This window comes from Apteryx mantelli, chromosome 21 (genome assembly GCF_036417845.1).
Source record: "Apteryx mantelli isolate bAptMan1 chromosome 21, bAptMan1.hap1, whole genome shotgun sequence".
Taxonomy (NCBI): Eukaryota; Metazoa; Chordata; class Aves; order Apterygiformes; family Apterygidae; genus Apteryx; species Apteryx mantelli.
This window is the reverse complement of record NC_089998.1, coordinates 13,741,402-13,767,440: the sequence shown is the minus strand read 5'-3', so window position 1 is coordinate 13,767,440 and position 26,039 is coordinate 13,741,402. Positions and strand designations below refer to the sequence as shown.

Genomic DNA, 26,039 nt, shown 5'->3' with positions numbered 1-26,039 from the left:
ACTAGATTTCCAGATAAAACTGAAAACTGGGAGGGTTGGGCATTTCATGATTAAAAAAACTAAACACGCAAACAAAAATGTTGGTAGGTACAAAAACTCTGCATAAACAAGTAGAGAAACAATTTAAAAGAATCCTGAAACATTAATTGTTATTTTTTAGTATTTATTTTCCTATCACAGGAACTACCCATTCAGTTAGCTTAAAAAAACCCTAAACCCTCCAGCAACCTTCATATGGATGCCAAGAGAGAAACATGGGAAGAAGTATATAAGGAAGGAGAAATATGCACTTCTGAGCTTTGTTGGGTCACAACAGTACTAAACCCCAACAAGGCAGGAGACAATCTGTCAATTACGAAAAATTACTAAACTTTCCCTATTGATTGTTTTATAAATAAAAAGTGCCCTTTTAAAAAGTGCCTATCAATGGGAAACAGAGCAGATGTATTATTACATTTTATGCTCAGCATACCTCATTACCTAAACAACAGCTATGAAAGCCTGACTCAGAACCATACCACTCAAGTCTATTTTAAATAAAAGAAATAGGCACACTACCCACAACTAAACTCCTTCCCCGATAGAAGTGTTATCCCACCCTAAACTGAGTCGATAAGCTTGAAAAAACAAGATGGGGGAAAAACAAACTGCAGGGGAGAAAACACAGTATTCTCATTAAAAAAACCCACATCCCACAAAGTCAAACTTCTTCTGGCGTTACGGTCTCCTGAATTCCACATCATCCTGTAAGTTTGAAACACAGGCACTACACCATCCAGCCATGCCATCAATGATAGTGTTCTGCAGCTGTGGTGACAACATCCATGATGTGGAGGGACAAACACAACAAGGATATTTTCTTCACAAACAAGAAACAGATAGACACATTATAGAAATCACAGTAATATCTTTATTACAAAAATGCTTAAGTCTCCAAAAGTTTCTGGAATAGTATGGGACCTTCCTTTGTTTCAGATACTTTTTCTTCTTTTCACAATGCATGCTAGAATTATTTTATTACATACATGACATTTTTTATTTTCAGTTCCCTCAAAAAAAAAGAATTAATGTTCCAGTTTAAAATGTGAGGAGTCATTAAAAAAAAAACAAAAAAACAAAGGACATTCAGCATTCTAATTCAGCTCCTCCTTGAAAACAACCTTTAAAAATCATGTCAGCAGCTCAGTGTTCACATGATTAAAGCACACAGGGCTGTATTGTAATTCAATCTCAAAAGAAAAAGCACTTTAGAAAAAGCAAAAGAAATATACTTTCTTTATAGCACAGTGTAATTTAAAACAATCCTGTGCCTGAATAGACAAGCAATAGTAACAAAGATACAATGCAATTTGTTCTCAGATGCAAAACTTGACTGACAGGAATGGAATGATCATAGTAAGATTGTGCAACAGAAATTACAGAATTGAGTGTCAAAGGCAAATGTTTAATTTATACTAAAAAGTAGACTTACTGGTTGCACATGCAGAATGAGGTAATCAGAACTGTAATTAGCTGATCTGCAGGTGCAAAAGGCTATTTACTTGTATATATGCAGATACAGCTTATACTTAAAAATTCTGCCACTGACATTTAGATGCTTTCTTTAGAAAATTTGAGCCTACTTACAACTTATAATTACCCTCAAAGCTATTTTTAAACTTCAGCAACAGTCTGAATGTGGTTTCATATCAAGAATTACAGAAAACCACAAGTTATTTAAAATATTTATTCCTCATAATAGCAACAACAATTTCTTAGCAGAAGCAGGTGCATGAAATACAACTATCCAGATGAGGCAGCTTCCTCACTGCCTTCCTTAATGCCTGATTTTAGGGAAAGAGTACAGTATGCTCATCAACCAAATTCTATCCAGCAATGCACCTGCAGTCTTCACTAAGGGATACAGATCAGATCGCCTTTTGTTTCTGTAAGCCCATGAAATGATGTTCAGCACAGGTGCTGCAGCAGCAGCTACCCACAGGACAAGTGTACCAGAGGCAGTGTCCTAAGACTAGACATGAAGAATCAATTTGTATACCATGGCTATCCTGGGATCCCTCAGCCAGGGGAGAGTTCATTTGCTACATATGTTCTGACGATTAGCATCCTTGGTTATCTTATCCTTATGTTATGGTTAGTAAAAATCTTTAAAAAGGAAGGCATCTAAAGAACTATTTTCATAGGTGAAAGAGTGCTGGAAAACTACCTGCCCAGAAACTATAAAGGCAGAGGCTGGTATTTTACCATTTACATTACTTATGCTGGGATTAAGTCTTTTTTTTTTTTTTTTTTTGCTTTTGGTTAAGCATTAAATTTTACCATCAGGATTTGTTCCTCTTACTACTTTCAGGCACTTATAAAGAGTCCCTCTGTTAGGAATACAATATATAGTAATGAAAAAAATGAAAAGCAAAATTAATTTTTGGCATAAGACCAGAAGAGCAGAGGGTTGCTGTGAAAATATTTCTTATCATCCTGTTTTAAAATAAACAGGTTATTACAACTGTAAAGGGCAGTCCTTATAAGCTGCATATTTACTTCAGTTTTCTCGGAATGCCACCACCAAGCTTAGCAGTGCAAACCTGTCTGTCCTGCTTTAGAGTCCATATCTCAAGCAACACTTTGTATAGCAGCATCCCTATCTTCATCAAACGTCTCTGTACAATTGGGTTAGAGAATGTTACTGCTGAACTGGATCTTCTAACCTGCACAGGATTAGGGAAGAGACAGATCTGTGGGCAGAAATGCCCCTATGTCCAAAGTCATTTAACACTTTTCAGGTTGGGGCCTCACACTGATCCTGCTTCATCTGTGCTCACAACTTCAAAAAAAGAAAAAAAAAAGCAGCAGGAAGAAGATACTTAGCAAGGCACTGCAGAGATTTAATCTTCTTGAATGCAAAGCAGATTGATTAGGTCCTGATTGGCTGATTTACATATTTGTACATGCAACAAAAAAGAAATATAAAATCTGTTTCGTATCTGGAAGGTTTTAATCTTCATTCATATCTAAGCCTACAAAACAGATCGAGGTAAAAAGGCACAGCCTTCAAAGTTACCAAACAGAACTGGAGTGGATACAAGTGTGTGTAAACACAACTGCTACAAGGATTTGGCATCCATCCAATAACGCCAAGCAATTTCTCATAGCACACTTAATAGCTGACATTTTAGTGTGTCAGTTCTCATAATGGATATACATCAGATTTGAGGGGGGAAAAGTCCTCCCTCCTCTTCAAGAATTTCTTAGCATTTCCGCTTTATCTTCATCGAGTATAAAGGGAGAACAGAAGTCTTTGTTTTTCATGTACACCTCCAGACCCTGAGAACACGCAAAAACAATACAGTTAGGCTATAAACACATCAGACTGGTTACCTACACTGTTTTTAAGTTCTCAGAGAATGACTGACTGCCTAAAGTTAAAAGGTCATGGAAAGGACAGACAACAGCAACAGTTTCCCCAGTGACATGTTACAGCATGACAGAGATGGAAAGGGTTTTAACCACATGGCTGGAGTTCATGAAGGAGAGACACAGATGAACCATAAAACAACAGATCTCAGAAACAAATCTTCCCAGGGTGGGGAGGGCGGAAGAGAGGAAGACATATTCTTAAGTCATGTTGTAATTACTCTCCTTAACTCTTGTTAAGAACAGTCCTAGCAGTCCTAGAAGAGTCAACTTAAATTGCCTTGTCTTCATTTTGTTTCTATACACTGATTGTGATAAGTTAGCTATCTGCAGGGGAAAAAAAAACAGCAAAGATAACATGTGAAGCTTTATGAATGCCCTTCCTCACTGTCCCTCACCTATCCTTCTGTAATCCACTATTTCTCACCCTGTCTGCCCAACATCCGAAGGCTTCTCTTCACATTGTTAAAAGGAAGTGGCTTTCTCACGACCAATTAATTTTAGGGGAACAAATTTCAGAAATCTGTTCCAAAATGTGCTTTCTCCCAAGACAATGCACATACCATGCTTTCTTGTTTAGTATTCACTCACTGTGGGAGAGATCACTAGCGCAAATTAATATGCAGCCATATATAGTAACCCCATGCATTTTGTAATTTGAATATTTTGCACTTCTGTAGTCCTTTTCATTCAAAGGATCTCAAAGTACTTGTGAGTATTAATGAAACTGTGCAGCTTCATTACAAATTTCATTTTTCAGATGGTTAAAACTGAGATACACAGAGAGGGAGCAAACTGCTGAAGAGTAAACCATAATGGAACTAGGAATGTAACACAGAGCTCAAGTCCTGGCTCCCTTGATCTTACTATTTCTTGGCAAAGACAGGCTAAAGAAATCCCCTATGTTTTGCAGGAAATCAGATACATATATGCCCTCTCTTAAAAATACCTCCATAGATAATTATCCTCACCTCTCCAAAGTAAGACACTAATGGAGAAATCTCACACACAGCAGGAGGATCTTCAGTTCCTGAGACACTAAAGAAGAGAAAACAGGATTTTAACTTTTTGCTAGGCTTATAAAATGGCATGTTTTCTTTGACAGCTCAGCAAGAACAGGACATCCAGAAGGATAAGAGAGAGGTTAAATTCACAGGCATCAGACATTATTTGAACCAGAACTGTGGAAATAAAAGGGAACTAGCAGGTACCAACTATTTCTCATCAAAGCAAGTAAGTGATTTTTAAAGAGGTGCTTTTCAAATAACATGAACAGCTTAAAGGTTTATTAAACTATGAGCTGATAAACTAATAATCCATAGAGTAAACACAGCTTTTCATTCAGTGTGACACAGAATGTATCTGAAGTAGTAATTGCTGTATAGTAGCTGATATTTATGCCCATCTGAGACTGCTGCTTGGCTTTAAGTACTGGGGCCATATTCAGAAAAGCTGGTGATGGCTACAAATTACAATTCCTTGGGCTGGCTAAATCCTGAATGTTAAAATGGATTGCATCTACCTAAGGCAGTGGTCTCACTGTGTCAGAGTTGCTATAGGAGGAGTCAGCTCACTACCCCAAAGGCAGGAATCTGTCAGAGTTAAAGCACCGAGTTACTTGCATATTACTGTCTACAGTATTTATAATCAGTAATGGAGCAGGAGCAGTAATAGATATTGATCTCCAACTGTTCAGAAAAGGCCAGCTGGACAAAGTCATGCCAAGTCACTGTGTGATCAGAGAAATGCCCAGTTTTGTGGAGCACAGTGTATACACAGATGCAAAGGACAGGCAGCCACAGAGAGAAGCTACAGAGCAGGTCACAGAGGTTCACACCTGAGTTTCTCTGGTATCCTGCAACCATTTTCATCCACAAATCTGGCCCCAGCCTTGAGAGTCCAGCGGTAATGCTGGGCCAGGAGGGATTGCCGAACAGTGGTAGGAGTGTCTTTGTCAGCTGTGTCTGCATTTTTTAATGGGGAGAACTCCTCTTCTCTTAAAACTTCAAATGCCACAAAATTCCTACCAGCAAAGGGGAGAAAACAATAGTAATGAAAAACAAAGCTAGCCATCAGTCCTGTTCTCAGAAAAATGGCAACAACAACTTTCATGGGGAAAGGCTCATACATATTGTAGGGAGCAGTGATGTATGCAGCCTTCGGCAGAGTTAAGCTAAGGAAAGCCCACCTCCCACCTGGAGAGCAAAGGAGTACCAGGGCTTGACAACAGAAGCACCCAACTAGAAGCCCAGGCTCCTGGGGACCATAACATCAGCCTCCTGACACTGAAGAACTGTGCACAGATGAGAGAAGAAGCAACAGTTCTCCGGAGTTCCCACAGAAACCTTTCCAGAGACTAGGAGGCTTTTTGGACAAAAAGTCTCAGCTAAGAGGATAATAAGCAAGACAGGGTGGAGACAGCAGTGATGTCTGAAGCTAGGATGCAGGCTGCACTGCAGGTGGCCAGTCTTTAGGATAATTTTGCTCTGAAACAAGATATGCAGCTCATTTCAGGGCACTGCCTCCCTGCTACAAGAAGTGGTCACTCCATGTAGGAGTCTGTGGGCAAGGATGAACCAAGGACATCAGTTTCCAGGTATGAATTAGCAACTTTGAAGAAGTCACAGTCAAATGCTAAGTACAGCTGTCTACCAGAAATGGGAATGCAAATAAAAATACCGCAGTAACATCTGCATGTTTCTGCATTTCAAGTGTGAAGAGCATCTGTCAAGGGTTTTTTGCATTATTATTAACAAAGCACACAAAGAAATCACTGTTTGCAAATAAGCCCCTTTAAAGCTCTGAACTCAGATCTGTTTTCATCACATTAATTTTGTCCTTATTATGCTATTTCATTACTGAATGCATATCAGGAAACAGAGACCTGAGTTCAAGTCCTGAGCTGTCTGATTCTAAAGCAAATCTCTAAAAACAAAAATAACTATACCCAATACTATACTCTAGATTCCTAAACTACTAAAATCCCGCATCCTCTAAAAACAAAGTATCTCAAACTGTTTTACCACTATGGGACAAATGATCTGCTATGTTTTAGAGAGTCTGGCAAGTCAACACTTACAGTTCCCACAGCAACAGTAACTTGGCCGCACAGTGCTTAAGCAACCTGTTTTCTGAGCACAAAGGGTGTGAACTGAGCCTTGGCTTAATATGCACTTAAAACGTAACAAGAGCTGCAGTTGCCATGGAAGCCACAATTCTGAAAGACCTGATTTCTGTGGGTCGAAATACTCAAACATGGGCTTGTATTAAATGTTGGCTTTGCACTAATTTTTTTCTTCTTCTTCTCTGTTCGTACAGCTAGCAGAGGCTCAACCAGCCAAGCCATCCTGCATGGAACAAATGGTTCTTGGAGCATAGCCAGAGCAAGCCTGGCTGCCAAAGGCTCTGTGAATGCACCTTTCAGAGCCTGTGGAGTTACTGTCACACTGGAGAAGGTTGGTAAATGCAACAGTCTTTTAACAAGCCACCCACAAACCACGTGCTCCCTGTCAAGGCCTGTTACAACCTACAGTCATTCAAACAAACATTGAGAAGGAAAAAATAAATAAAAAAAAGATTCACATCTGCCACTAACTTAGAGAACTGGAACACATCAAACACAAACTTCTCCAGCTTTATCCCGTTCGGTTTTAGCGGCTTTACCAGATTTCCCTCCTCGTTGATGTATGGCACCTTCTTTATGGCTACATGATGCTTCAGCTGGGGCTCAAATTTCCTGCCAGAGCAAAAGGAGGAGAAACAAGTTCATTTACTTCATGCCCACTTTGAGAGAAGAACTACTTTTCTGGGAAACAGATGGCTTATTACTGCTCTTGGTAATATCTCAACTGTTGTGGATATTGTTCTTTCCAAATGCATATAAAATATGTCCAGGAAACATTTCACTGATCAGAGTGGTCCAGTCACCTGTGCGGTGGGGTGCAGTGGCCACTCCATGCCTGCACCAATGCAACATAATCGAGTAAAGCAGGAGGTGAAGAAGGACCTTGTGTCCAGTTGAAATAGCAGGCAGAGGAAAAAAGGTGTTATCTGATCAGGATGACAGTGTACCAGAGCTGATCCTCACACAAAGATGGATTGGGCTCTTCAAGAAGGTTGTCTGGCTCAAGACTAGACAGAAGTGAAGTAAGGTTTCCCCCCATAACTATCCCCACATTTTTAAACTACATCAGTTTCATATCCTCCCACAGATACAACCCACACAGCAGACCAGTATCCCCAAGGTGCCCTGAATCAGCACCAAATCTAAGGGAAAAGAGCCGCTTATTGAATGCCTAGTATCATATCCCCAACTCCAGGCTGCAGAATCTCCAGTTTCACCCATTCCCCCAATCTCTGTTGTCCCAAGGGATGGTGTGGATGAAATTCCCACTGAAAGTCCTGAATGTGGGGCTGCGTCACTGACCACACTGCAACCCACATGGGTCCTCATCCCTGCAGGCCCAGGATGGTCTGCTATATCCCAGTTGATTTAACTACAAAGCATGCAACCTGTCTATCGGGTAAGGCCTAAAGAGCATGCTGGAGCTGTCAGAAAGTGGATACAGCTGTTTTGAACAATTTGGAAGAGAGAGGAGATGAAGAGCAGAGCAGGATCTATCCACAGCTGAAACTACCAAGTGGGAAACTGAGATACCCACTCTTGAAAGTAATTTTGGGTGGCACAGCTGCCTGGCAGGTCTGCTGGAACTTACTGGGCCACTGTCTGCAGAAAATCAACCGTGAAGAAATGGTTGCAGATATTGCCAGTGCTGTACATCAGCCTCCCGTCAGGGCTTTGCTGCTGCGCAGTCTCCAGGCTGATCTCACTGTACTCCACCACCTGATAGACCCCATCCACAAGGCACACTACCCCAACGGGCTCTGTGGGATAGGCTTTCTCCACCACCTGCAGCCACAGGGCAAAAGGCTATGACAAAGAGGAAGAAAAACCCAGCACTATGCCAACTCCCACATATAAACTACCCTACAAGGCTCTGTTGCATGCTGATTCTCCAGTGCCTCAACAGCACAAACAGGACAGTGCTGAGTATAGAGAGTAGCCTGGAAGCATATTTTGCCCCCACAGCCTGGCACAAGAACCAGTACTCAACCACTTAATTAAACAGTTGCTCAGAATGCAGACCACATTTGCAAGAAACCAGAATACTTCAGGGCAGTTTTACTATCAAGGACTTTTAACTGGGACCCAGTATTAAATGAAAAATATTTACAGCTCTTAGCCTTCAGCCCTCTGTCTGCATGAACAGTATAAATGATTAATGCAATATAAATCTTTCCTTATAAACATTAAGACCCTGCCACTTCAGAGTCTCAAATCAGGTTGGTTTGGTTTTCCCCATCTTCCACAGCGGGACATAAAGAGTGCTTGGATTAAACTAAAATGTGCATCTATAAAATGTGCCCCAGTCCAATAAAGCTTCTAGCCTACAGGGATGTACTCTGCATATGGCACTGGCAACAAGCAGTTACTACTTGCAGTTCAGGCTGTCATGTCTAAATTTGCTCTTTTCCAGCCATCTTTGTCAGAGGTTTAATATCCTAGTACATCCAACATCCTATCCTAGTACATCCCTACCCAACAGCTTCCAAGCACAACTGGACCTTAATTCCCAGTGGGGAGATGGCCCATTAGCACTACCTCACCTTAGCACCGCAGTCCGCCCCTTTGGAAACACAGAAGCCTATGAAGACTGGATCTGCCATTTTGACGAGGATATTGTCCACACAGTACACATGGACATACTGGATACCACGCTGTTTCATGTCATCCAAGATCTTATTATCCATCAAAGCACGATATAAGCCACCGTTGCCATCTATAATGCAAGAGAAAAGAAGAGGCCCTGTTTCATTAGTGACAATGTGTTTTTTGTGACTAACATCAGAGCAAAAGCTGCAGAGCAGGGAATGTTTTCTAGCAGTAAATGCTCAGGCCAAGAGTCAACGCTACTGGATTTTATTCCCAGTGTTGCCACAGACTCAGTTCACGCAACCCAGTTCCCCTCCATACCCCAGTTTCCTCATCAGTGAAGTGGGACTGTGTACATCAACCTCACAGAGAAATAATATGAGACTTTATGAAGTGTTTTAAGGTTGCATTATACAGAGGGTGGCAGAGGATTATTACATTTCTTGTCATCCAGTCCAGAGCAAAAGCACGTTTAAAATTCAGCCTGGGGGGAGAAAAGACTAACATAAATCTTATTATATGTAGATTCCCCCTCATCCCAACCTGCTACCTTTTTTAAAGGCTTGAACTCCAGCTGTAGAAGAGACACTGGCACATTTGTTCAGCAAACACAGATCACCCTTTCATGGTTCCTTCTTTGACACTCCTGTCAGCTCAGAAAAACCATCATGCAGCCACAAAACCACATCACTGCAACATAGCTCTGACTGGGCTGCCTTCACTGCTTCTGTTACCGTGTCCAGGTTGAAAGAAGGGGAGAACTACTTTTCAAGGTGAGACATGTCAATCATTTTGGAAAGAGTTTGTCTTCTTGCTGAATTTTTTGCCATTTCCAGCTATCAGCCTTGAATGGAAGCCTTCAACCAGGTGAACTTTCTCCCCAGCCTGACAGCATTGCTCTGCTGAGAGACCATAAGCCCAGAGCCAGCAGTATGCGCAGTAAGGAGCACACACTGCTCCCCTGACAGCTTCACGCCCAGCAGGTAGTGCCCCAGGGACTTTCACCCAGAGACCTCATCTTGTGTATACACAGACCTACCAATGCATGTCATTCCTAACCTGCAGCTGCAGTCCTTCGAATCCTGCCCACGTTCCCAGGCTTTGATAAAAAATGTGTGATGTGGACAAATCTCCAGCAAGAACTAAACAGAAACTGCTATACTCTTGATTACCAGACTGAAAATATTTAACTGAACCCTCCCACGCTAATCAGAAGCATTAACATTGACCTCCAAAAGAACGCTCCTGTGTGCCAAGGCTGGTGATAGGTGGCAGTAATTATCAACACATTTTACGTTACTGTGCCAACCGAAGGTAAACAGCTGGGTACCTGGAGCCATCGCAATTTTCCCCTTCTCCTCTAAGATGGCCTTCCCGTCAAAGGTGACAGCTGGCAGCATCCTCTGTTCAAACATGATCACGTTTGACTTATCCAGGTTGAAGTAGCTGTGTTCTGCAAAGAACTCTTCTGTCGGCCCCAAGGTAAACTCACTTGTCATAATGTACCTGGGTGAGAACAGATGCTGAACAATGAACAAGTAAAAGTAAAAGGAAAACACAAGCAAAAGGCAAAACTACAGATGGAATACAAAAGGGGGGAAAACCTGTAAGTCTCAAATTCAATATTGTATTGTAGGAGCTAAGCAGGAGAATTTTCCTCCAGAACTCACCCTGCCAGAAGGCTGCATGGGGTCTTGTGCAAGAGCCTTTCCCTCTCGCAAATGACATCTAGATATCCAGGTGAGTTGGACAGTGAGGCAAGAGCCTCACTGTGAGGCAACAGCCTCATCCACCCTAGATTCAAACCGATATTAAGAGTTTAAAGAAGCACTGATCAGCACCAGGTGCTGAGAACTAGCTGTGAATCTCCAGGAGCTCAAAGTCTGCCAGTGCCTCTTCTGTGCCAAGGTGAAGAGCATCATTTTCAAATGTTGGCTGTATGATTTGTTTTTCTCCTAAGCTTCTCTATTTCCCCCTCTCCTTCCATCTCCAAACTCCTTCTGTCTCTCTCCCTCTGCTATTTTCCTTCTTCAGCAATCGTTAAGAGCCATATTCACCAGTTCCCCATCAAGCGCTTCTCCAACCACTACTGCTATAGGTTTATAGGGTCCTATGCCAGCATACTAGGGTATCTGTGCCCTGAATAGGAGGGCCTAGACCTCATCAACACACTGATTTACATCCTTGCAGCACAGCATGAACTGGCCTCTGGCATACTGTAGCAGCCAACTGTCTCCTCAGCCCATGAGAGACAAGCTCTAAAGGGTATCAACAGAGTTTGCATTCTGCAAATAATCCATCCTAGCTTAGAGCAGTATCAGAGATGGGAGCATTTGCAATTCACATCACATATACATGACTTAAGAGATGTACAACCTGGAACCGAATCACCTTCAGTCACCAATTTGTAAAACACAATGGGCTACCCTGAAGAACCCAGGCATATATGCTCTTTTGCTCTGCCCAAACCCTGGCTCAGACAGACAGGGTGGTGACTTCATAAAGAAATCTTTCTATTTTAGGGGTGAACAGCTGGCAGCGAGACATTCCCAGAACTATGCTGCAGTGCCTTCCTCTCTCTCACCCCCCACATCCCTTAAGGAACTCACATTTTGCACCTTGCACAGTTAGTCTCTCCTGAAGCCTGGAGGCTTTTGCAAGCTATGAGCAGCTAGGAGAGCAGGCATTCAGCTCTAAATAAGCCACCTTAGAATTAGGTGTCATTTTATGACATTTTCCTTTTGCAGTGACAGCAGGAGGTGGCCTAAAAAAGGAGCATGACAGGCATTTACCATTGTGAGGTGAAAAGTTCTTCGCTGTGGCAGAAATAGGACATAAGGGCAGGGGGAGGGTCTTGGAAAGTGAGCACTCAGCGATCTCTCCCTCCATGCACAACTCTGAGAAAGTACGATACAAATAAATCTCTTTCAAAGGATCTGAAACAGGCACTGAAAAGTTGTGTTTGTAGTGTCCTCAGGGTCTGTGCTTTAAAAGACAGCATGCTACAGTGGTTAGGGTAGTGTTCAGCAATTCAAGGGCAGGGCTTGCTTCCTCAGGTCTGCGGACATAAGCCTGTCACACTTCCCATTCCTTCGCACCCCACCTCCAGCTGCTGGGATCGCAAACCCTGCAGAGCAAAGGCTCTCCCCTAACATGCCTCTGTATGGCTCCTAGCAGAGCACTTCTAGAAGACAACGTAGGCAGGGCTGCAATGCAAAGACCCCTGTATGGTAGGTCGGTGGCTTCAGGTCACTTACCAAGGGATGGTACACTTGCAGTGGTATCTCTGGCCAGCGAGCTGCTCCACTTTCCGGATTCTTTCTGCCTGGATCTGATACAAGGTCTTGCCACTAGGCAACCCCACATCATACATGCCCTTTGGGTAGCTCACTCCCAGGCGAGTTCCTTGCCCACCAGCCAGCAGCAGCACTGCCACTTTGTTCTGCGAGATCTGGTGGAAACCTGAACAGGAGAAAGAAGCCAACAGGAACATAAGAACCACAAGAATAAAGGCAAACAAACACCCTGCACTCTTGAGGCTTTCTACAGAGCTCAGGCAACAGCCAGAGGCTGACAGTTCAAGGCCCACTGTTGGAAGAGAAATGTGATGTTGCACGCAGTATTAAGGAATTTGTTTCGCTTCTTTGATGCCTCAGCTTCCTCATTTAAAGTGACAGATGGTATAATAACGGGAAACAGCCACGAGTTGCAGCTTTGGAAGTTGAAATTGGACATTAGGTTAAAATTCTTTATCAGGAGGGTAGTGCCGCTCTGGAATAGGACCCCAGAGAGGTGGGGGACCTCCATCCTTTCAGGTTTTCAATACTCAGCTAGAGAAAGCCATAGCTAACCTGATCTAGTGTTGGGTATAGTCCTGCTCCAAACAGGAGGCTGGAGTAGTGGTCCCTTACCACTAAAATTTCTACATCCTGGAAAAGTCTCATTGTCTTCAGGAAAAAATGGGGATTTCTGGAATCTGTCTTACTCAACTATCTGTACTATTCCCACTGTTATTAGGATACAGTCAGGACTAACAACAACAGCAAAGCTTGCAGAAGCTGCAACGCCCACAGTCCAGTTAAAGACGATATCATTTCTTCTGTTAAATCAGAAAAGTCCAAGCTTGGGGAATAACCAGACCACATTATAACATCCAGTTCACTCTTTCTTTGACTGTTCCCTGCCTTCTCTCCAGCAAGAACCACAGTAACCACCATGTTCAACTGGGACAAAGATTTTCTCTTAAATGACGTTTTGTATTCCTCTCAGGTGCAATGAGCTTTGGGGCTGCCCAGGGAAAAAGCTACAGCTCTGATGGTGTACAGTAGCAATCAGAGCCTCCTGCAACCTTATGCAAGTCTACAGCACATAGTTATGCCTGCCATTGCTCCCCACAGTCCGGAGCAGCCCATGCTCCTCCCCAGCTTCCAAGGAGAAGACAAACATCCAAATTTGCATCATTTTAACTCTGCCAGGGACTAATAAATAAATAAATAAATAAAAATCTTAATTTGGACTGGAAGACACCAGGACCAAAGATATTGAATTAGAAGAAGCAATGGGTTGTTGTTATGCTTACCTTTAAATAGTTGGCTGTTAAAATGAGCAGTAAGATAGAAAATACCAATTGCTGCTGTGACAACCTGACTTGGTTTCAATTCTGTTCAAAAGTCCAGCTTTCAGCAATTTAAAAAAAAAAAAAAAAGACTTAAGTCACCCAGGACATTTTGATAATATTATTGACATCCCCCAAGCTGGCAGGTTTCAGACCCACCACAGCAGTATCATCATGTTTCAGCCTAAATATACTGTTTCCAAAAACGCTAATAATGATTGCTGAGGCACACTTAAGAAAGCCAGTTACACAACACTGTCATTACTTTGCTGCAGAACAGACCTTTGAAATAATTCACAGAATCACAGAAATACTGGTTGGAAGTGACCTCTGGAGATCTCTAGTCCAACCTCCGGCTCTAAGTGGGACTATGAGAGCTTTCCAGAGGGAAACCTGCACTGAAGGTGAAAGATTTAGGATTTCAAAGTTTTAAGCAGCCTTTGGACAGAAGGCGAAGCTTGGAGGGACTTAAACTTGACATTAAAAAGGCATAGACCAAGGGTGAACTGTATTGCAAAATACATAGCTACACTAAAGCAAAGTTCTAAAGTTTCAATTCTGCAACACCCAGATGCAGATAAAATAAGCCTAACTTTAAGCAATAAACCACAAGCAATTAACGGTTCCTTTGCCTCATCATTGAATTCCCCAGTGCAAAAGACTACCAAAACACAGAGCAGGGGGTCGAAGGTATTAGTTACAACACTATTACTTGCTATTTGGCACACTGCTTGCCTTCCAGCCCATAACACTGACACTCATCGGAGAGGCAGCACTGCAGAAAAGCCTCGGTGAGCTTTGCGCACAGAGGCACGCCGTCGGTAGCGCACGACCCAGCTAACAGCATCCATTACAACGCTACAGGAGTCAGGGGCTACTCGCCTTAGTTTCCCCGTCTGTGTAAAAGAGGCGACCACAGAGGAGATGCCTTCCTTTAGTGGAAACTTGACATGAGAAAAATACAGCCAGCCATGTAATGGGGCTAGTGTAAGGGGCACAGGCTTCCACGTGGGTCCAGAGAGGCAGCACCCTGTACCACCAGCCACAAGGAAAGGACCCAGAGAGAAGGGGCTCCAGGAGGACAACTCTCTCCTGTCTGGGACCTCACACAAGGGTGTCACTGAGCAGCCCAAGGTGCCTTCCTCAGAGGTGCTATCCCCCAGGGAAGAGAGGCAGCAAACTCTCACGCCAGGGATGCCACAGGAGGAAGCATGCGGCGCCAGCCCAAGGAGCGATATCTGCACTTTGAGCACCTGCCTGCCTAGGTGCAGCGATGCAGCCCTGCTGAACACAAGCCTCATTACACAAGCTTCTTTCCCTTTAGTTTCCTCTCTCACTTCCCTTTCCTCTCCTCCTCTCCACATGTACACACACACATTCGGGAAGATGAAAGCCAGTTTATCACCAGACTAAATAGGGATGTTCAGCTCTGGCCCAACCTCTGTGCTCCATAAACCTGCCAGGGAACTGCAGCCCCATTATTGCTTGCTTGCCTTGTTCCTTGGAGCAAAGGCTGCAGGATGAAACTGGCCTCACATAGCCCTTGTTGTATGCCAGTCCTCCTCCTCTGGGCAAAGCCCCCAAATTAACCCATAGGGATGGAGGGGAGAGGAGTTAAAGGCAGTTGAGGGATCTGTAGTGATGACAAAATTACCAATAGGGAGAGGAAGGAAAAACAACTGCAGTCAGAAATCAAAGTTAAACTCTTCCGTTTGGGTCACACTGTTTTAGCAGCCACTCCACTGTCCTGGGGCAGGGAAAGGGGGAGAAAGTCACAGCTATAACTGAAATAGTGAGCGTAACCATGAGTGGGGATGCAGTTACACAGACCCTGCCTATTCGCTTTTCCCCTTTATCCCAGCAAAAGAGGTGGCGAGTGTTATAGTCCTGCTGAGCTCAACCAGAACACAGAGCTGGTTCACTGGGCTGCAGAAAAAAGTCTCTCACTTTGCCATCCCTGAATGGATTTAATCTTGGCCTCTCCATAGTAATGATAAGCCTCTCATACAGCAAGATAAATAGCAGCATCCAAGTAAAGAAAAGCCCTTGACCATTAACACTGGCAAGAACATATTTGTTGTCACTTCAACGATTAAGGACTAGGCTGGATGAGTCACTCTCTAATTATGTCCAACCACATTAAAAACCCATAGCAGATGGATGTGGGCACGGAGACCTAGCATGGCAAGAAGGGCTCTGAATGTCACCATGCCACATCTGCTCCATGACTGAACAAGTGCCCCAGAACAAGAGCACGAGACTGTCCAGTGCAGCTTTTCAGGCCAAGTAAGCCTAAGGGGTGCATCCTATTGAGCAGAGAGGAGGTAAGAAGGTGAAATATATGCATCACCATCCAGTTGGCTCCAGGTACTTGCTGCTTTGGATGCAAATGAGTGCCTAGCTCATTTATAGCTGCACCGCTTGTGCCACACCACTGTCCCACGGTACCAGCTAGGAAAGGCAGCTACAGGGGCAGTAGGGTGCAAGGAAGCACACATCCTTCCTCTCTGCATCGAGGCGATCTGCAGTCACCCAGGTAAGTAAACCTGGAGCTTTCCAAAAGTCTGAACAGCTTTGGGCTGAAACTCAAGACTAATATATTGGGTTAGTAAAATCAGTCTACTCAGCCACATCCCACACAGAGCTGTTCTAGATAAAGATGTTCTTTGGATAATCCTCACCAGACAGAGCACTGCACTGAGTCACGGTGCAACTGTAGCACACAGGTTTATAGCCTGCTCCATAAACTGCTTCCATCCCAGTCCTATCTTGACTCATTGCTTCCTTGGGCTCCAAATCATAGTATCCGTTATTCCTTACCTCAGCCCTATGTTTCTGCAGGGGTAGCATGGCTAACACCTTTCAATTTGGCCTAACTTATGTGAACATTGCACTGAAGCAGTGCAATTTCTGGCTGGCAGGCTCCTTCAAGCTGAAGTTGACCCAAGAGTTTCCAGTAGAAAAACTAGGGGAGGGAAAAATTTACAGGAAAAAAAGCTTAAAAAGAAGTTCCCCCATGACACTTCTAAACTGTTTGAACTGTTTCAAAAAGGCAACAAAATCATAAAAAAAAGCTAAATAATCTAGAACTGAAATTGGTTAAGCTACAGTATTTCATATTGATTTAAAACAAAGCTTCCTGAAAGCTTAACTTGACATTTGCTGTTTTCAATTCAACCCCAAAGCAGCATCTCTCCCAGTATATCAATTCAGCCACCAAACCATGACTAAGTCAATTATTTGCCCAAGTCCACCCCTGCTGCATTATTTGCTCTGGTATTGGCATCTCATGAACTCAAGCATACGCACACACGTTCTGGTCCTGACATGAAAGGCCACACTGCTCAGCTTTCAAGTGCCACTTCTCTCAAATAATAGGTTTGTGCATGGCAATGGACTACGACCAAAGGGAATCAATCATTCATGTGAAATCTTGATTTAACACCATATCAAGAAAAGCCTAAGACCAACCTATCTAACTTTGCCAGGCAACATCCAGCACAAGCTGCTGTGATCCCTGGCCAGGACTCAAAGATACCAGGGCTGGAGTCATCTCACTTAAATCGGGATGTCTAAGATAAGATAGTAGTTCACATAAGCTTTACATGTAGTGAATGGAGAAAACTGGACACTGCCAAATGATGATTCAGCTTCTAGCAACTACCTCCCTGCATCTGCCTCTCCCTGCACTGACTACAGATGGAGCTGAGGAACCAAGACATAAGTGGGATGAATCCGAGTCCAAAGCAGTACCACTGATAAACTCAGCAGTGTCAATTCTTTTTCTTCCCTCTTTCTAAAATCCAGTAGACTGATCAGTCAGACAACCCAGGACTCCTAGCAGATGGCTACACTGAAGGGCTTGCTGAAGCAGTCACTGCTCCTACTGATGCCATGAGAAGTTTGGCCCTCATTTCCAGCAGGGTCATCTTCTTCCTAGGAGAGATTTGACCATGGTGCATTTCTTGGGCTGTATGAACAATCTTCTCTGACTGCAAGCACATAAGGAGAGGGACTGTGTTTCCCCTCATTTATTCATGGACAACCCTACAACTATAGGAGAGTGTTTCTGGTTTTAAGTTGCCATAAATATTCAAAAAATATTAATAGGTATTAATAGGTAGGTCTGCTCTGACTTCCCAACTGTAAAATATTAACATTCATGACTAAAGTTCAAAACAACTGCCTCACTTTCCACAGGGCCCAGCAACAAGAACTGAACAGATGACTGCCTCACTTCGCTGCGAAGAAAGCCAATGTGACCCCAGTCTTCAAAAAGGGCAAGAAGGAGGACCCAGGGAACTACAGGCCAGTCAGCCTCACCTGCATCCCTGGAAAGGTGATGCAGCAGCTCATCCTGGAGGCTATCTCCAAGCATGTGGAGGAAAAGAAGGTGATCAGGAGTAGTCAGCATGGCTTCACCAAGGGGAAATCATGCTTAACCAACCTGATAGCCTTCTCTGATGGAATGACTGGCTGGGGAGATGAGGGGAGAGCAGTGGATGTTGTCTACCTAGACTTCAGCAAGGCTTTCGACACTGTCTCCCATAACATCCTCATAGGTAAGCTCAGGAAGTGTGGGCTAGATGAGCGGACAGTGAGGTGGATTGAGAACTGGCTGAATGGCAGAGCTCAGAGGGTTGTGATCAGTGGCACAGAGTCTAATTGGAGGCCTGTAGCTAGCGGTGTCCCCCAGGGGTCAGTACTGGGTCCAGTCTTGTTCAACTTATTCATCAATGACCTGGATGAAGGCACAGAGTGCACCCTCAGCAAGTTTGCTGACGATACAAAACTGGGAGGAGCGGCTGATACACCAGAGGGCTGTGCTGCCATTCAGAGAGACCTGGACAGGCTGGAGAGGTGGGCGGAGAAGAACCTCCTGAAGTTCAACAAAGGCAAGTGCAGGGTCCTGCACCTGGGGAGGAATAACCCCATGCACCAGTACAGGTTGGGGGTTGACCTGCTGGAAAGCAGCTCTGTGGAGAAGGACCTGGGAGTGCTGGTGGACACCAAGTTGACCATGAGCCAGCAATGTGTCCTTGTGACCAAGAAGGCCAATGGTATCCTGGGCTGCATTAGAAAGAGTGCTTCCAGCAGGTGGAGGGAGGTGATTGATCCTTCCCCTCTCCTCAGCCCTGGTGAGGCCACATCTGGAGTACTGTGTCCAGTTCTGGGCTCCCCAGTACAAGAGGGATGTGGCACTACTGGAGCAAGTCCAGCAAAGGGCTACAAAGATGATTAGGGGACTGGAGCATCTCTCTTATGAGGAAAGGCTGAGAGAGCTGGGCCTGTTTAGCCTAGAGAAGAGAAGGCTGAGAGGAGATCTTATCAACGTGTACAAGTATCTGAAGGGAGGGTGTCAAGAGGATGGGACCAGACTCTTTTCAGTGGTGCCGAGCGACAGGACGCGAGGCAATGGGCACAAACTGAAACACAGACGCTTCCATGTGAACATGAGGAAAAACTTTTTCACTGTGAGGGTGACAGAGCACTGGAACAGGTTGCCCAGAGAGGTTGTGGAGTCTCCTTCTCTGGAGATATTCAAAACGCGCCTGGATGCAATCCTGTGCAATGTGCTCTAGGTGACCCTGCTTGAGCAGGGGGGTTGGACTAGATGATCTCCAGAGGTCCCTTCCAACCTCAGCGATTCTGTGATTCTGTGAATTCCTGCAGGAAATGGAAATATTTATCACTCACTCACTCACTCAAAAAAAAAAAAAAAAAAAAAAGGCATATGAAAAGCTCAACCAAAGGAAAAAGGGAAGATGTCTTGGCTGGCAGTTATACACAAATACTGTGGTAAGCCTTATTTTGCATATAAAATGAAACAAAAATATATTTTGCAGAGAGAACAGATTGATCTTGCAAGACCAGATTGAATTCTCCAGCTGAACAGGCCTCACCAGCCTGATTACATCAGCATCAACAAGAGAAGAATAAAGCAAAAAAACAAACAAAATCCTTAATTCTGCAGAACAGCCACATAAAGCTCCCAGAACAGATCATCAGATCTTCTGATGAAATGGGAGCTGTACTGAGGCCCATGCACTAGATTTAGTTTTCAAAAATAAAAACATTTGCAGAATGTAAAAGTGACTGTGCTTGATTTACACAATCCTCCATAAGGCTGCCTAGAAAGTGTGATCTCTTAATATTTGTGTTTAAGAACTAGAAAGCAAATCTGTCCAGATTAAGTTTTGTCATCTCAGAGACAGTAACAGATGGAAAGTTTTGTTTTGTTTTTAACCATTTAAAAATATCTTGGGTGCTCCCGAGAATAACTTTTAGATTGCTTAACACTGTTAATCATTTTTTAACACAAAAAGGCAAAAGGGAAAGAAGAAGAAATTCAGTTTCATCTATTCGGTCTTCACTCCCTCTGAAGATGACATACACACTGCTGGTGCAAACTGTTGGGAATTCAGATGCCCATTTGCAAAGCATGCACGAGCTCAGCTCAGGGATGATACCAATCTCCTGGGGTGAACAGCTGTATCAGAGCACTCTCTCATGAGGACCAAGCAGCCAAGTGGAGATGGCTAAAGAGCAGCACAGTTCCTGGCATAAGGCCCAGCTCAGCATCACAGCAATTCCCTTGAAAGAAAGCTTTTTGGAGCGTGCATCCTCTCAGGGATGCATAAATCCCAGAAATCCTGTGCTGATGGCCCTGCTTCAGCTGAAAACACTGCACAGGGGCAAGGCAATGTTCACAGGGACACGTGGCATGTCAGCCTCCAGGCTGACACCGCCCTGGTTCAGCAGCACAAAGTCTCAATCCCCGTTGCCCTGCTCCAGGAAATAAAACCGAGGGTGGATTCTCGTTTCCAGCATTAAACTGCATCATAAAAACAAAGCAAAGCAAAGCAGCAGAACTGCATCTCCCTCTCCTGGTGGAAATCAGAAATGCTGCCTCCAGGTCAGATCTGGATCAGAACAAACTGGATTTAAGCGTCAAGTGACTTTTGTGTGGGGCTAACAGTCCCAGTCGTATGAGACCTTCTGAATTCTTGCTGGAGACCCCATATAGTTTGCCTTGTTTGCTGTGGACAAGGCATCAGCCCTTTGCTGTCCTGGCAGAGCTGAAGAGGACTTCCAGCTTCCAACTTCGGTAAAATTGTTAAATTAACTGTGCAGAAGTCTGGATCAACCCATCCCATAAAATTCATGCATTTTGTTCCTCTTCACTTTGGCATCCTCAAGCAAGAGGCAGTGAGTACCATCCTAATAGGTCCACTACCAGATGGTAACAGTCACTTCTGGGCTGCTGCTACAGGTGTGAACAGCCAGGCTCCGTCACCCCTGTTGCTGTCTCACTACCTGCTCAGCTTGTCACAATTTAGCGCACCAGAAAAGATCATTGGGACATATGAGCACTGCTGGTGGAAAACTTAGTTGGACACAAATCCATGCCCCAACTGTCACGAGAACCTACTTCTTCACTCTCTTAGGAACAAGACATCCCAGGCTGCCTGCAAACTCCCATCAACACTGTCTCCACCAAGCCAGGGCCCCACACACTGAGGTGTGTTCAGGCCTGACCCCAATTTTGCTGAACAGAAAAAGGAAGCCACTGTGGAAGCTGGTGAGATCAGCTGTGACTTCAGCAATACCAGGATGGCACCACCTACCGTATTAAACCAGAGACACCCAGCTGATGGGGCCAGCAGGGCCACCAAGGCCTCCCCATTGTGTGGCAGGATCAAGCACACATGGCCCCTGGGTCACCACTGTTAATGCATTCCTGGAAGGGGCAGGGGGATGGTGTTCCTCTACCTCCAAGCAAACAAAAACTCACACTGCATCCTGCCTTGGCGACGGAGCCTCCCAGCCAGACAACATCATTTCCTCCTTCTGTTCCCTCCTTAACCACTCAGCCCCATCTTTGGGGTTTGACATGGCAGAAAATCTTTTCTTCTGCCCTGTGACTGTGTCGCTTCTATTTTTGTTTTTGTTTGGAAATTTTTACTTCCCTGATCACACCTCCCCACATCCTTGCTCATGGGTTTAGGCCAAGGCCATGCAGACACTTGCTGCAATTTGGAAGATTCCTCTAGGGCCACAGCTGTTTCTCTCTTGCCTTATTTTTTTTTAAGAAATAATAATAATAATAATAATAATAAAAGATTTCTCAGGCCTTTGTGTTGATCGAAAACCGTCATATTTTATAAAGAATACTGGAGTGTGGAAGACATCTGTATCTTTGTACCCAAACAAAATAAAGTTTGCACTTAAAAAAAAGTAGTGAGTCACACACATATGACAGTGGCAAGGAGCATGCTGACACGCCACTCCACACAGACCAGGTCCAGCCACCACTTCTTCCATTACCCCCATGTTTTACACATCCAGCACATCCACAAGGTGACAGGGAAGGCTGCCAGCATCTACCAGGCTCCAGGAAACATGATGGTGGATGGTCTGGCACCTCATGGGGTCCCAAACAGCTCATGGGAAGGTGGGTCATAAGCAGGCTGAATGAATCAGCCTGGCTGGCCACATGCAGTCCCTGCAATGTAGGTCAAGACCTCCAGTCTACTTGCCACAGCAGCTCCTGCAAGCTGCCAGGTCCTACCCCAGGCTTACCATCCACACAGGGAGGGAGACAGGAAGGATCACCATGCATCTGAAGCCCTGGGACCACTTCTAGAACAGAACAGTCCTCCGGAGAACATTCTTTCAACCAGTGTCTCATTCATCTTACTTGGCAACCCAGGCTTATCAGATGCTTTCCTTTCCCTTGTTTCTACCATGTGACTGGCCACATAGGCACTTTGCTTTGCTCTGCTCTGCTCCCAAAACTCAGCTTCTTCCTGTGCCTCACCTGGCACAGCCTGGAAAGAACCCCGTCCTAACATGAGAACTGCCTTCACGTCACTAAGCTGTCCAGGAGACCACCAGTATGCCTTGATGCAACTCCTTATTTGAGCAGCAATGTAAACCTCTCAACTGCCACCTAACTCTGGAGGCTTTACCTCTTCCTACAGGACAAATCCTCATTCCATGGCTCACCAACGACATGGCTCTCCAGCCTCAGCTACTGTGCTTGACAGTTGAAAATGAAAATTAAATGTGCCCCAACAGCCTCTGCAGCTTGTCCTTGCACCTGGAGATTTGACTGTCCTGTTCAAGGCCAGCTGTAACATGGTACTGTTGTAACCTGGGATCAGACTAAGGTGTGACACAGAGCTGTGAGAGGACTGTTTGTGGAGCTCCCCCTCTTGCTGAGGGGCAGCATTCAAGCTCAGGCTTCAAGTGCTTGCCTGAGCGATCACTAGACTGCTGGCTGACCCTGTTCAGAACCACCTTGTTGGGGAGGTCTCTGCCCTGCCTGCCTTGCAGTCACCCTCAGCTCCCGCTCGACTTCCTTTGCAAAGCAGCTGCCCCTGCTGCTGCCTGACACTGAAAAAAAAAACACACACTGGTACAAAACACAGTGCCACTGCAAAGGCTGCTAGATGTCACCGCAAGTGTGCTACCACAGGACATTGCTCTCTGCCCTGGGGATTCTGCTGGGATTAGTCCTGGTCTCTACATCAACCAAGTCTTTGCAGGGTTGGAGGGCAGCCTCCCAAACACAAACTTCACACCCCTTCCCACTGGCAAGGGGAAGACTTCAGCACAGTAGGGACGCAAACCAGATTCACACCAGGAGTGCGACAGCCCAGGGCAGATCCAGCTGACCCGGCAGATTTCACAGGTGCCACACCACATTCTATTTTTTAAGACAAACCTCACTATTTTTGGTCCTGAATTACGCAAGTGGTATACTCATGAATCTGCTGACAGCCCCGAACAGCAGCTCTCAGGGATATAAACACCTTTGCTTCCTGACAGCTGTGACAACGTCAGTGAACTCTAAGGCCTGATGAAAGAGCAGAGGTTTTAAAGAGAACATTTTTCCACAGGGCCCAGCAACAAGAACTGAACAGATGACTAACTGTGGTCACTCCGGGCTCACTGACTGCATAAATGTGCAATTGTATACCCCTGTGTTCTGTTCAAACCTCCTTGTTAACACCAGGGCAGACCTGCTGCTGCACAGAAAACAACATATTGCCTTGAGTTCAGATGCCACTGACCACAAGGTAGAAACACGTCCAGTTCTCTCCGGTGAAGACCACCTAAGTTTGGACCACCTCTGGTCTCAGTTCATCTTCACAGTGGAGACAATGACCAGACAAACACAGCTGCAGCCAGAACCGGCTAAATCAGCCTAAATTGCTACCCCGCACCTGCAAACAGCATCCTCCCGTGTGCGGGGGGCCAGGAAGAGGCAGAGAGAGAGGCCCAAGGCAGGCTGAGAGGCGACTCACTGCCGCGGGCACTTGGGGTGGGGGAAGAGGGCAGGGAAGGAGGCAGCCTGTGGAGGCGGGGGAGAAGAGCCGTTGTAAGGGCACGGAGGTGGGGGCCCGGGGACACAGACCGGGGGACCCTGGAGGGGAGGGCCTCGGAGCCGGCGATACACAAGGGGGGGCCCCAGAGCCGAGGAGCCCGCGGACCAGGACACGGACGGGGGGCCGAGAGCCCGGCCCCCTGCCGCGGGGCACGGCTAGGGGCCGGCGGGCCTCGCAGCCCCCCCGCCCGTCCGTCCTCACCTTCCGCCTCCCAGCGCTCCAGCGCGGCGGGGCCGCTGCGGCGGGCGCTGCCCAGCAGCTCGGCGGGAAGCGGCTCCATCCGGCTGTCCAGGCGCTCCAGCGGCCCCTGCTCCCGGCTGCAGGCCGCCGCCGCCAGCCGGCAGTGCTCGCCCAGGCCGGGTTCCAGCGCCGCCAGCAGCGAGCCGCGCTGCGCCGGGCCCAGCTCAGGCCAGAAGCGCAGCAGGTGAGCCTGGCCGGCCCGCTCCAGCCGCGCCCGCACCTCCTCGGGCGGCCCCATGCCGCCGCCGGCCCGAGCAGGCTGCGCGGAGCGGCGGGGCCGCAGCGGCGCCGGGAGCGGGGGGGGGTGGAGGGGCGGGGCCGGCAGGGGGCGGGCGGGCGGCCGGGCTGCGCCTGCCCCCTGCGGGGCGGCCGCTGCGCCGCTGCCCTCGGCGGCTCCCTGCGTGCTCGGAGCCCAGCGGCGGCCTCAGAAAAGCGGGCCCGAAGGCGGCGTGGCCTCGGGCTGCAGCTTGCTCCGTGCTCGGCGTTACGCTCTCGCCGGGTCCCTGGGAGCTGTTAGCCACCCAGGCGCTGAGCCGATTTGTCATGGGCAATTAATGTTTCTGGATTTACGTTCTTTCCCTCTTGCCCGGAGGGCACCTTCCTGCTCTGCCACAATGTGATTTCTGCCAGGTCTTTTCCCATTCCCTTTTCCCTGCCAGAGAGGCTGCCTTTGGCCAGCACAGTGGTTAAATTCACAGCCCCTCCTCTCCCCCAGTGTTGTCCCTGCACATCAGGCTTTCATTTGGCAAGGGTACATTTCTGCAGTGGTTTGTACATGCTGAAATGAAACGTATTTGGCTGCTCAGATGTACCTGATAGGGATACCAGGGGTGTTCGTGCTGTGTAACTTAAAAAATTCTCACAAGGATTTCACCACTTCTTGCACCTGCACTTGAAAACATATCAAAAAGCTCTCAGGATTATTTCAGCACAACATGTAGCTAGATAGGTCCTGCCCCATCCCAACTGTGGCACCTGCTGTGGAATCAAAGCCCCTGGCTCCCATAGCTGGTTCCCCATCAGAGACTCAGCACCAGCAGCAATAAAGTGACCAGACACAACCCAAAGACCAAGGCTAGGCCAGTCAGGTGTCAGAAGGCACATGGCAAGGCAACCTCTTCCGCAGCCCATGCTGGGCTCACAGGCTGTCAAGAACAGGGCAGTGCAATACCCTAAACCCCTGCCCACAAGCCCCTGGTAAATCCACTCCAGTCAGGAGCAGATGGCTACCTGAAATCCCTTCCAGTCCTGTTGCTGAGACAGTCCAGCCACTAACTCCCTGTTCCAGTCACCAGCCCATCTCTGTGGCATCTTGCTTGCAGTCAGAGCCAGGCTGGGCAGAACGAGACTAGAAGAAAGACAGAAATGCTCAGGCACAGCCACATGCCTGCATACGAGTAGTGTCAGGGGAGCTGGATCTTAATTGGATGAGAAGATCAAGTTAAGAAGCAGCCCTGTTAATTGCATAGCTGCTATTTCACAGTCTTTTTTTCTTCACTGCTTCAGTAAAGCATTCAACAGATCTGCTGTTTGGACAGAGGCTTTGGGTTTTAAAAACTCTTAGCTCTGCTCTCTGGTGCTCCCATTTACATGAAGTCTCTTTCCACCGTGGTTGCATTCACTGCTGGCCTGATGCATGAACAGGCATAGTCTGTAGGTTCTTCCA

At 46.1% G+C, this 26,039-nt stretch overlaps 1 protein-coding gene across 1 annotated transcript; it reads right to left on the bottom strand.

Annotated features, from left to right (window-relative positions):
• Positions 1-887: 887 nt before the first annotated feature.
• Positions 888-24,657, bottom strand: UAP1L1 (UDP-N-acetylglucosamine pyrophosphorylase 1 like 1). Its single transcript, XM_067309108.1, has 9 exons — positions 24,335-24,657; positions 12,382-12,586; positions 10,455-10,630; positions 9,079-9,251; positions 8,127-8,320; positions 7,007-7,147; positions 5,249-5,434; positions 4,383-4,449; positions 888-3,321 (listed from the first exon to the last, which is right to left on the bottom strand). The coding sequence occupies exons 1-9, from the start codon at positions 24,609-24,611 to the stop codon at positions 3,235-3,237; spliced, it is 1,506 nt and encodes a 501-aa protein (XP_067165209.1). The 5' UTR covers positions 24,612-24,657; the 3' UTR covers positions 888-3,234.
• Positions 24,658-26,039: the final 1,382 nt, after the last annotated feature.

Coding starts and splice junctions, on each gene's coding strand:
- UAP1L1 (XM_067309108.1), bottom strand. CDS start 24,611: ATGGGGCCGCCCGAGGAGGTGCGGGCGCGGCTGGAGCGGGCCGGCCAG. Junction 12,587..24,334: donor GGAGCGCTGGGAGGCGGAAG/GTGAGGACGGAC, acceptor TCTCCTGTTCAG/GTTTCCACCAGATCTCGCAG. Junction 7,148..8,126: donor TTTCTGCAGACAGTGGCCCA/GTAAGTTCCAGC, acceptor TTGCTCTGGCAG/GAAATTTGAGCCCCAGCTGA.